Source organism: Rhinopithecus bieti, unplaced genomic scaffold (assembly GCF_001698545.2).
Source record: "Rhinopithecus bieti isolate Rb0 unplaced genomic scaffold, ASM169854v2 scaffold_1599, whole genome shotgun sequence".
NCBI classification, from domain to species: domain Eukaryota; kingdom Metazoa; phylum Chordata; class Mammalia; order Primates; family Cercopithecidae; genus Rhinopithecus; species Rhinopithecus bieti.
The window spans coordinates 5,340,097-5,353,117 of record NW_016804139.1 but is presented as its reverse complement, the minus strand read 5'-3'; the positions used below and the strand labels follow the sequence as shown (position 1 = coordinate 5,353,117).

The 13,021-nt window shown below is 34.4% G+C and overlaps 1 protein-coding gene across 2 annotated transcripts in view; it reads left to right on the top strand.

The window, feature by feature from the left end:
- Positions 1 to 13,021, top strand: part of SLIT2 (slit guidance ligand 2) — a 388,117-nt gene that overhangs the window by 301,441 nt on the left and 73,655 nt on the right. For both annotated transcript variants that reach the window (XM_017866816.1, XM_017866814.1), the window contains 6 exons: positions 822 to 988; positions 1,863 to 1,995; positions 5,370 to 5,438; positions 7,839 to 7,910; positions 8,412 to 8,483; positions 10,168 to 10,239. In XM_017866816.1, coding sequence (XP_017722305.1) covers positions 822 to 988; positions 1,863 to 1,995; positions 5,370 to 5,438; positions 7,839 to 7,910; positions 8,412 to 8,483; positions 10,168 to 10,239 — 585 coding nt within the window. The remainder of the gene's footprint in view (positions 1 to 821; positions 989 to 1,862; positions 1,996 to 5,369; positions 5,439 to 7,838; positions 7,911 to 8,411; positions 8,484 to 10,167; positions 10,240 to 13,021) is intronic.

The window sequence follows — 13,021 nt, the reverse complement described above, 5'->3', positions numbered from 1 at the left end:
TAATCTAACTTAAAAGGAGGGGAATAAAGATAGAGAAAAAAAGTTCATAGCTCAAGTCAGTGAAGAAATAATTTGAGAGAAGCATCCATCCGTCAGTAAAGTACTTAATCCTCTTTTTGCATAAAATGTGACATTTTACATCAAGTGACTAATTTGCACATATTAAAGATGGCATGTTTATAAATAATGAGATTGTCAATAGGTTTATGCTGAAGTGGTGAGATGCCAAAAGTATTGAGATTTGTAGACGTAAATTCATTTTTATAACTGGCATTTAATCAACTCAGCTGTCAGTTTAGATGGGAAACCTATTCTCTAGAGCAAATAAGAGATGGAAATCTTGAGATGACAAATTAATGAATTAGCTGTTGTCAGGTTAAACTCAATAATATAAGGTAATCAGCCTTCATCTTTATATTAAATTACTGCATTATCAGTGTGAAGTTTGACAGCAAGTCAGATTTCTGACAAGTTTAAATTATTTCTAAATGAAATATCTATCAGGATCCACTGTGTAAGCCCCAAATCCACTGGGTAAGCCTTACCTTATTTTTTGCATGAAATCATGTGAAGAATTACCTTATGTAAAAGTGTTGTTACTGTTTAAGTTCCAAGCATAAATATTTTAGCAAAAAATAAAAAAAAAAAAATTGCATCTCATATACTGCATGTGATTCTGAGTACGAATGGGGGGTCTGCAAATACAAAGAAGAAGGAATCGTTACCGGTGGAAATAGTGTGGAGAAGGGTAACTGGGGTTTTGAGAATGAAGAAGGTGAAACCCCAAACTAAACCATGCATTGTTTGCCTGTGGCTCTTAGAAACCTCTTGGCTAATCCTTTTAACTGTAACTGCTACCTGGCTTGGTTGGGAGAGTGGCTCAGGAAGAAGAGAATTGTCACGGGAAATCCTCGATGTCAAAAACCGTACTTCCTAAAAGAAATACCCATCCAGGATGTGGCCATTCAGGACTTCACTTGTGATGACGGTAAGAAATCCTTGTGAACTCTTTGGTTGTCAGGCATTCGCATGCCCGTTCAGATACAGCTTTGCACAAATCTACAACATAGTTCAGTTCAGCAAATAATGATCATGTATCTTTTGCTTTGTTGTTTGGGTTTTGTTTTAGTACCGGGACACTTACTTTCTCAGACTTGCCTTCCACATTTGAATCTACTTGATGTGCATTTCTGAATGTTTTAGATTTTCTGGTTTCCAACTTGTGGTTGGTCTTATTTATATAGCTTCATTTTAACTTTTCTTTATTACCCTAGGCATGCTTTTTAGTACCTACCATTTTCAAAGGAGAAAAGAAATTATCTTATAAAACAGAAGTTTAATAAACCTGACAAAAATACTAGTTGTCACTTTTCAATGCTCTTTCTATATCATCATGTCTGATTCTCATATAGCGCTATCAGGTACATAGAGCAGGTTCTATTATTGTCGCCAATGAACAGAGAGCTAATTTGAGCTTTATAAATGAGGGACCTAAACTTTTAAGTTAATATATTCTCTTTTATGTCTCTTCATATCTGTTTCCTTGTAGTTTCTCTATAATTCACTTTACATTTACATATTCTAATTAAAAATATAATTTGTACAAATAACTATTTCAATTGTATTGGTAATTGTAATTACAGTTTACAAAATGTAAACCCTTTTCCAGAATTCTTCCCCAGGTGGTCTGAAAACAGTGCTATATAGAGCTTATGGTATCAATTTTTAAATACTGAATGTCCCATATATAAATGATTATACAGCTTAAGACTTTTGTGTTTGTTAATTTAAAGGCATGAAATCCCTTCTAGCACCTTCAAGACCACAAATCTGGGTTTTCCTGTATTTCCTCTGCAATTTAGGAAATGATGACAATAGTTGCTCCCCACTTTCTCGCTGTCCTACTGAATGTACCTGCTTGGATACAGTTGTCCGATGTAGCAACAAGGGTTTGAAGGTCTTGCCGAAAGGTATTCCAAGAGATGTCACAGAGTTGTAAGTAGAGCTTGTCTTTCTTTTCTTTTCTTTTTCCTTGATGATAAATGTTTCACACACCCAGAGGAATGTAGACCAAACAAAAATCTTTACAATCTTCTTTGCAAATCGTATTCTAAGGCCAGTTAATTATTATCCTGTAAAACAGTAAACAATGCAAAAGCTATTTTAGAGGCCCTTGGGAATTGTGTGTGTGTGTGTGTGTGTGTGTGTGTGTGTGTGTGTGTGTGTGTGTTTATGCTATAAGATTTCTCAGTGCCTTTACTATGCTAAGGTGTTCTATGACTCTTCAAGAAACAATGGTAACATATAAGGTATCTTTCACATTTATTTGTTCCTATACCCCTTTTCTCATGGAGCATCTTATAAGACTAATGGCCAATGGAATGCACTTTGGGAAATGCTTTATATTTAATTTATTTACAGTCTAGGATATTCTGTATGGGAAACTTTTTTTTGTACCTCTGTGACCCCTAGGAGGAAGTTTTACCACGTGGGATAAATAATTATCTAGTATATGGAAGAAACTAGCATAATCTCTTCCCTTAAGAAGAGATGCTGCTTTTGGTGGCTTGAATCAAAGTCCTTTAGATCCTAAAGGGTATGGGACCAATTAGCCTTGACATTTTCATTACTGATATTTAACCACAAATTACATGGCCAATATATACACATCTCGACCTTCTGCACTGCCCACACTCCCTTGGCTGCCTCATGCTACACTTGCAGAATGGAATTCATTAGAGAATATGCTGCCAGAATAATGATGCTTCCATGCCCCATTCATTCCATTCCTTTGTCTCTAAACCAATGTCATACTCTGGATATGCTTGATCTGAATACAATTGAGTCACTTTGCCTCTGTTTATTTTTTATGTATATGGAACCATGGTTCAATAATGATTTAAACCCACATGTAAGTTATGCGGATGTGTATCAGCTGTTTGTGCAGGTGCACACACATATTCCAAATGAGCAGGTTTGACAAACTTTTGACAGTGTGCATGTCATTTCAATTTTTAAGGATCTTATTTTCAAATCACGTGCAATTCTTTAAATCTTAAGTTTGATCCTGAATGGAACACTTAGAGGAAAAAGGCGCAATCTTAGCGCATGTGCACAGAACGTGCCTCTTAGATTTGAACGGCTGTTAAGTGTTCAGGTCCTCTCTCACTACCAATCACATTGGTTAATCAACTGGAAGGACTGTTTTTTTATGTATATGTGTGTAATTGAATATTTAATTCTTAATGATTTTTTATTTCAGAAGATCACATAGGGATCTTCCGAAGCCCTACTCTGTGGGAAGGCTAGATGCTTATAGAATCTTCTGTGTCCACAAGGCAGGGAACACACTGGGGTCTGTCGTGGGGTAGAGGAATGGGGAAGGATAGCGTTAGGAGAAATACCTAATGTAAATGACAAGTTAATGGGTGCAGCACACTAACATGCACATGGATACATATGCAACAAACCTGTACATTGTGCACATTACTCTAGAACTTAAAATATAATAAAATAAATAAAATAAAATAAAAAAATAAAGCAGGGATAATTAAAAATTAAAAAAAATTTAAAAAAGAGTACTCTGTGTCCAAAGCATTAATTTTAGGAGTACACCAATGAAGAACTTACATTCAGACCAGCTTTGATGCTAAATCCTTCCTTCTACTGTTTTAACTGTACTATGTATTGGTGCCTTTACTCTATTCCCATTAAAAAACTTTAAACATTTCTTACTAAGCTACATTCAACATCCTGCTTGGTTTATGCCCTGTGCTATCTACGTGCTACTTCAACTATTCAAAAAGTTGAATTTTCAATCTATTTTACTACAAATTATTAGAAGGTAGTCTTTTTTTCTAAAGAAAGTTTGTTATAGAGAAAAATATTAATTCATCTGTTGTGAATTCAAGTTTTACCCCCTAGAGAGCTTACTCTTGTAACCTTACTGAGTCAGCAGAATCCTTCTCAGCAGTAACATATATGCATGTATTAGAAGAATTTCATATGTGTATCACATTAAATAATTAAAGACTTTGGCAAAAATTAGTATTATTGGTGGACTAGTTTGAGCAAATGGTATCCATTATTTTTAATCAGTTCCATATAACTTCCCCCCTTAGATTATTTTACATATAAGCATTCATAGTGCACATTCTGAATCTTTTTGACCTTCCTCTGCTTTCTGGAATAAAGAGAGAGTGCTGAACTATATAGGGTGACGCTTCCCTCTAGTGGTATCAAGAAAAACTTAGGTAGAGGAAAGAAAAAAATGGAGAGGGATCTAAGAAGAAATACCGCGTCAGAAAATTTAGGTAGACATCATGAGTCATAACATAGACCCAATTATTTATCAAACATTGAATATATTTTCTGATAACTGGTGCCTTTTATATCATTGTTTTTATTTTGAAATATTAGGAATAAGTTATTATCTTAGGCAACTTCTCAGCTACTTCTATGTCCAGAAAAAATACTAATGTCAACCTGGAATCTTGAAATGGACCACAACATTGGGGTAGGAAGGGCCACATGTTCAATGTCCCAGAAGTGTTTGTGTGCGCATCTATAGTCAAATGGCCCCAGTTTCTGAAAGACATTTGTACCCTTCACCATCTATGTTCTAGGAAAAACAGCCTTGGAAGGAGATGAAATTTATTCTCCTTATTGTGACATCATAGATATAACTTCAAGCATTCAGTTATCTTTGTGTCCTGCCAGTTAGCCCAAAGCCTATTTTCTGATTATTCTTCTGATTCTAATAAGAAGGGAAAGTTTACTTACATATGGTTATTGATTATTACTGTTACATATATATATTTATACATTTGATCAATTTATATTCCATAAAATCTCCTAATGTTATCATCGTAGCGGATATGTGTTGGTTAAAACTATTTTTAAACTTAAACCTAATATGTTCAAATCCCCAAATATGCCTTTAATGTGTCCATTGTTATTCACTAAGTGTATTGACACATATTAAGGCAGCGATGAGTGGTCTTGGCCACAGCAGCAAGGTTTTGTTAGTAGTTAATGAATTTCGTGGTATTGTGTCCACATAAACACAAGCAAACTGAAGGCTGACTAAAAATTTGGTTAATTGAATGAACCTCCTTGCTTGCACACAGATGGCTAAATGCCTTGTTAGATAAACCACAAAGAACTGGACTCATGGACAACTCTGCTTTTTTTTTTTTTTTTTTTCCTTTACTTCTCTTAAATAATAATCCATGCTTGGAACACAACATCTTAAAACAAAAATTGCCAAGGAGTTCCTTGCCTCAGTTAAGAGTGAAGTACTGTTTACTTATTTTATGCAAGGCCACTATTAACTTTGCAAGAAGATAATATTGTTCCCTTGTTTTTAGGTATCTGGATGGAAACCAATTTACACTGGTTCCCAAGGAACTCTCCAACTACAAACATTTAACACTTATGTGAGTAACATATTGCACTTTTCTTTGACTTACTCTATTTCCAGAAAATGGGGATGGCAAGGGACGGAAGATTTAATGAACCTTTCAGATAATATAAATCATTCACAGTTAGATGCTTCCCTCCTTGCTCATTGTGGTTCTGGACCACTGGCTACATCTTCATTGACTATCAATCAGGTGATGGAATGTCATAGCAAGATGTCCTCCTGTATTGAAAAAAACACAAATACAACAAAGTCTAAGTAGTCAGAGAATTATGAAAATGTGTAAACCTGCATACTTTTATTGATAGTGAATATGGGTTATTTTATGACAAACTAACAAAGGAAAGATAGAAAACGATGCCTTTATTCTTGACTTCAAGCAAAGATGGTAAGTGGTAATGACTTTCCCCAAAACATAAATTTAGTTTATTACGTTTGTTTCTTATACAAAGCATTATTAAATAAGTTATGGGTTTCTAGTATAAAAATTTATTTTATAAAATCCATATATATTCATGTAGTGTTTAAGTAAACTTGACAAAGATACTAACATTTTGAGTATAAATTTCAAAATTTTGATTTTTTAGCTTAAAATAGCATCTCTTTTCATTAACGTAAACAACTTTTGACCACCCTTAAGTTGTGAATACAAAAGATATTTAAATGTACAAACATTTGATCTGGTTATATGCGCAATGCTTAAAAATTCATATAATCTTTTACATATAATACCATACTTTTAGAGTAGCCTTATTGGTAATTGAGAAAACTTTTCAGAACACAAAAAATCAGGAGAAAGATAGTAGATATTAATTTCGAAAGTACCGTATCGTTTGTTTAAGTCTATGTGATTTTAGAGTAAATATTACTAGCTTAAGAAGCAGATTACTAATATTCCTAGAATTAGGAGGTTTATTTCTAAGTGAATTCTAAAACCTAAGTAGCAAAAAATGTTACATGCCCCAATGTAAACTAGGTACATTGAAGCTAGTTAAAATTGCTGCTGATCACATTCCTTGAAAGTATGGGTAAGTCAAACACTCTATAGAAAATAAATAGGACTATTTAAATGACAAATGATTAAATAATGGGAAAAGATATCCTCTAAGATGTCTTGTTCTGCTTCTAGTTATTTATTTGATATCAGCAAGAGCTGATTACATACATTTTGTTCTGTTAAATAAACCATTAAATTGCTGCAATTTCCAAAGGGTCACTTTAGCAGAATTGGCTCATTTGTGGGACAGCATGTGATTACTTTCAAGCCAGTTTGAAATGACAAATGAGGATTTGTGGATCCAAAAATGGTTTTACTAGTGACTCATTATACAACTCTAGGCAAGTTACTTCTGCTAATACAGATACTTTTATTTTTAAAATTTAGGATTAGTTCTTCAGCAGCTAAAAATATGAGTATAAAGCCCCTCTCAGATTCTTAACATTTTCACAATTTCATGGGTCCATTTTACTGACATTTTCATATTTTAATAAAGGAATAGATTATCCTCAGCTTTTCTGAATCTTCCATTTATTCATATATTTTACGTTTTGCTTCAGAAAAAAATTAGTGAATACATGTAATTATATATGGTGACTATATATTAGTATTATATATTGTATATATACATTTTAATATATTTTTTACATATATAGTGTGTGTATATATACACTATATATATAATGAGAATAAGATCAAGTTCATGGAATGTAAATTACGACCCATAGTACAAGCTATACGTATAAATAGCCATTTAACATTGGTAAAAATTCAACATCTCTCCCATTTACTTAACATTCATTAAACAAATATTTATTAAGGACCTACTATGTAACCATGACTCAGCCAGGAGCAGGAGCACAGACGTTTTTATTGATGGCATTTTGAATGTAATTAATCAGGGGTTCTTTCAGGGATCAAATTTAAGTCTGTGTGTGTCAGTGAACATATGTATCAATGAGGGTAAAGTATGTGTATCTGATACTACTTTTGAGGATAAGGGTTTATTTCCCACCTGCAAAATGTGTCTATCGCAAGTCACCTCCAAGGAAGCTCTCTGTAAAATATCAAAAGCCTTGTGGAGATGGGAGCAGAGGGATAAGGGACAATAAACTGTACTCTGAAGCTGCTGCTCTGAAGTGAACCAACCCCTTGCATGCACACTACATTGGCTAAAGCAATGCATATACTTATATATATAAAATCACTCCTAATTTCAAAACGGTGAGGTGTAAATAATCATGAATAACATTGCAGTCTACTACAGTGGGTTATTCACTGTTTCATTGTTTTCAGATAACAGCTGAATGCTAACAATACTGCTATGACTATGAATAAGAAGACCCTTCTCCTTCTAAGAATCACTAAGATTTTCATTCCTGTGGTTAATAGTGTACTCCATTTCTTTTTCTCTTTTAGAGATTTAAGTAACAACAGAATAAGCACGCTTTCTAATCAGAGCTTCAGCAACATGACGCAGCTCCTCACCTTGTGAGTGTGAAAGTGTGGTGCTGAGTATTCATTAATTCATTGGACAAAGGGCAATCTCTAGATGCTGGACATTGCTATTGAACAAGACAGTCTGTACCCTCAAGGAATGTTTCTATTGGGAGAAATAGACAAAAGCACAATACATGAACAAATGTAGATATTAGAAAAAGTATTGGGTTCTATAAAAAAAACAAAGAATAATTTATATTTGTGGGGGGCTTAGGGGAGATCCCTAAGATAGGGAAAATCCACCTTAGGGAAGGGATGGTTGAGGCACCAAAGTTGGGCAGGGGTAGGCAGACGGAAGCATTCTAGGTTGTATTTAGGAAATAAGTATGTTGTGTTAGGGTGACAACACACAAAAAATAACATTATATTGTGTGTTAACACTGTCAGTTAATAAGCTGCTTTAATAAGCCTTTTCTTAACTGCTTTATTTTTAAAGTATTTGACCATTCTTGGATTTCCAAATAAAACAAATTGACATCTGTATGCTTTCAGAATTCTTAGTTACAACCGTCTGAGATGTATTCCTCCTCGCACCTTCGATGGATTAAAGTCTCTTCGATTACTGTAAGCATCTTAGGTTCAACAAAATATCTCTTTTCTCAGAGATCTGAGTTTGGGATTGTCTTTTTAAGGATGTAACTGCTTTGTTGATTCTTGATGCTTGAAGATACATGCATTAGGATTTATTATAAATGAGGAAACAGAAAAATCATGTCTTACAACAGCAAAGCTGTTGGACAATGTAACTTTATTTTTGGTAATACTGATTGTTGTTATAATCATTTATTTAATTATATGTAACATTAAGATATATGGTTTATATAGTTTCAATTAACTTTGAAAGAAACTTTCAAAATTAATTTGAGAAACTTTCAAAATTAATTTCTTTAGAAATTATAGTATATGAAAACATTTTACTATAAAAATGTACTTTAAAATATGTGAAATAAAACATGATCCTTGATCCTACTCTCCTGCTTCTGAATGGACAGTTTGATGTGCTCTCTGGTCCTTTTTCAGATGCATTTTTTTCTGTTCTCATAGATGTATGCCCATGGCTATATAACTTTTAAAAGCCACAAGTATTAATAGGATCTGTTTTTGTTCTGCCATTGTCTATTTTTGTGTAATGTATGCTTCTGAATATTTCTAGTCTATCATCTATATGAATAAAAATACATATATAAGAATAGAATAGATATATATTTATACATATATGCCTATAACTCAGCTGTTTAACTGATACAGACTATTCTATTGGTGGGAGGACCAGAACTGATTCAATCATCCTCATCTTTACTGTAATTTGGTTTAATTTCAAATTTTTGTGAGTACTATACAGTACTCTAATGAACATCCTATACATTCATCTTGGTGCAAATATGCTGACATTTCAGCAAGAATGTAGGGTGGGTGGGAAGGTACTGTCAAGTATATTGGAGGGATTCCAAAAGTAACTGTCATGTTATTCCCCAAACAAGACTCTGTCCTTTTAAAAGTTTATTTTCCCACCAACTATTTAATAGAGTACCTTTTTCAAAACACTCTTGCAGACATTGAGTATTATTTATTCTTTTATTTTTGTCCATATGACAGATTGAAAGTTATTCTGCATTCCTGTCTTAATTTGCACTTCCAATTAGTAGAGCGTTTGAGTATATTTTATTTGTTTACTGAGCACTGGTGCATTTTATTCTAGTGAGCTTGATTATATCATTTCCACATTTTCTGTTAGGTACTTTCTATTTTCCTTATTAATGTAAATATCTTTATGCATCTCCTACTTGACTCTATGCTTGCAGGATTTTTTTTAAATAAAAGAGTTAACCCTTATATCAGTTGCAAATATATATTATTATGTTTCTTATATGGAATATTTTATTGTTTGGATATATTTTATGTTGTCAAAAATTTCTCCCACTTTTCCTTGATGGTTTCTGGATTTTATATTGAGCCTTTGAAAGCCTTCCTCACTCCACATTTATAAAAGGGAGATCTTCTATAGTTTCTTTTAATACATCTTTATTTTTACATTTAATTCTTCATTCTGGAATTTATTTTGTATACATAATGTGAGGTGAAAGCTGTTTGCTTTCTCAGATATCCAGTTGTACTGAAATGGTTTGTTTTATAGACCATCTTTTCTGCACTGATTTAAAATGCTCATTATAAACTAAAGTCTCGGAATTTCTCTGGAGTCTATGAGTTCAGAAATGTAGGAAGTTTAATTTTCTTTTGTTTCTTTTAGTTCTCTACATGGAAATGACATTTCTGCTGTGCCTGAAGGTGCTTTCAATGATCTTTCTGCATTGTCACATCTGTGAGTACCTGGTTTATGGATATAGGTTTAGGGTCAAACCCTTCCTAGTGAGTGACCTGGAACATTCCTCTGCCAGTTCTTTTATTGTAATATCATAAGATGTAATTGGTTTCATCTTTAAAGAAAATGTGAAGATTTTCAAACTGGATATGATGCCCTCTATAAGATGGCTTTAATTTTCCCTTCTGGCTCTTATTTTCCATTAGTCAAATTATCTTTGCTTAGCTAAACGTGTCTCTTCTACAATAATGGCTCTCCAACTTTACTAGCCTATGCTTTTTTTCTCATTATTTTCTGATTCTAGAATATCAGCTGCCTTTCAATTATCTATCCTAACCCTGCTTTTCTAAGTCACATCCCAAATATCACCTTCTCTGTGAAGCCTATCCTGATTTGCTCAAAGTGGATTTATTGATTCAGCATCAACTATGGCACCACACAAAAATAAATTCAATGTGGTTCAAGACTATAGTTTGGAAGTAAGACACAACCAAATGCTTGAATTGGGTGAAATGGCTTTTCCTTTGTGTTTTCTCTGATTGCAACTTGTTTGTATCTCCATAGTTTTTGGAAGTACAATACAACCATTTGAAAATATATGATAAGTGGAGTCCAAAATACTCATTTGGGTGAAATTCTGTGATTTTATTATTACTAGGTGTAATGTTAAGATCATGGCAAACCTAGAAGGAAGTTCAGTCAGCAGCCTTAGGATCCAAAGCCTCCTTGGCTGATGTTGAGTTGGATACCTGACGGCAACTATCTGCTTCAGCCTAAATATCAATGTCAGTTGTGCCCTAGTTCCCTAGAAGAGATTGCCTGCCATATCCTCTCCTGCTTTTGCACTTCTCTCGAAAATCCACAAACTCCAAGAAGATACGAGTTTACAAAATTGAGAAAGGAATAATCATTTTTGACTCCAAAAATATATATATGATTGGAATTTTAAAACTTCCTGCCCAAAAGTCTATGCTTTTACATCTTCTTTGAATTGAATTGAAGATCCAGTAGTCAATCACATTATGTCTGCATTTGCCTTATAGAGTCTGTGTTATCAATTGACATTTTGTACATCAGGCTGTCAGACTGGTGCCTATTAATATTCCTTCCACTAAACTACGATAGGTCCAGGAAGGCAGGGCCTTTACATTTTCGTCTTTGAGCCAAGAACCTACCTCTAAGCCACTCCTTTACAAACTCCATGGCTGCCACGTGTGTGAGCTGCAATATGAAGAAAGCTACTAGCTCAGAGGTGCAGGGCTGTGGTACCCTGAGGCAGAGAATGCAGCCTGAATGAGGAGGCAGCCGTTCTGCTAGTGTTATGGTCAGGCATCAGAAGTGGCTTCACAGGAAAGGTGCTGCTTGAGCTGAGCAGAACTTCCCTTCGTGTTACCAGCCTCCTCCCGCAACAGTGAGAGCAAGTGGAGTCTTTCTTGTCCTGGGCCCTGCTCTGCCTTGCATTTCATTTGTGCCTTGTCTTTTACCCCCTAGATCATAAAGAGCTCTGCTTTTTCACTTTTCTCACTTCCTCCCCTGTCATAGCAAGGACTTAAATGTTGGCAGAGATGAGATCAAATGACTAAAAAACATTTTGCTCATTTTCAGTTTGGAAGGGTTTGAATCTGACATACATATGCACATAACATTCACTACATTCTGATTCTTAAATGGAGCATTAAAACTTCCACAATATCAAGTATTATGACTCTATACATATATTTGGGGGGCTACCTATAAAACATAACATAACTCTCCTGGCAGTAGACCTAGAAGTCTTATTAGTTAGAAGCTAAGTGTAAATCAGAAGTAAGCCGTTTTTAAATGCCATTGTACGCACCTACTGCTTCAATCCAAGCTTTATAAGGTTAAGAGTCCAGGTCTCAGTTTCTTAATCTGTAAAGTGAATTATTAAGTAAATGGACCTTATAAAGTTACTATTTAGGATAAAATGAAGTAATTCTTATAAATGGCTTATCCCAGCTCCTGCATATAGTAATAGTGCAATAAATGTTAGCTATTACCTTAATTACTTTCCTGTCACTACTACTAATGAACAACCATAAAATGAACGACTTTGAAAAGGGACAGACACCACCCAGTGCAGGTCCAGCTCAGCTCTGGTGAGCTAGCTCTAGACATCTTCAATATTTTATATTCTTTCTTTGTACTTACCTGTCCTTTATCTGCATCATTGTTCCCAACCTTTCTTTCTACTTAACTCTAACTATCCTACACAGCTTAGACTTTCTTAACCACTAGCCTCCCAGACAAGTTAGTCTGTTGGTTCTCCATCATCTTGTAAATACTTTTCCTACATCACTTCTAATGAAACTTCTTTGCATCTGTGAGTATATCCTAATGTAATGCTAATCTCCTCTGCAGCAGGGTCCTCTGGAGGTAAGAATAATGCGTTACTTATATTTGGGTCCTCAGAATCTTGCATTGTGATTTAAGTTATCAGTAAATAATTGGTGAATGAAATGTTAATGCACTCAGGGTATGCTTACACTCAATATAAACACGTTTCTGAAAATATTAGGAGGCCTTCTAAAGCGAGATGAGTGTTAACACCAGTGACAGCTCACTAAATCCCAGTGCACATCGTTCAGGAAAATGGGGAATCCCCAGAGTCTCTATTTTTTTGCTAAATTGTTATCCTCAGTAAATCTATGGGGATTTTCTGCTGAGCATCACTTTGAATTCTTTGCCCTTAGGAAATAACAATGCTTCCATACTTGTGTGTGTGTGTGTGTGTGTGTGTGTGTGTGTGTGTGTGTGTGTG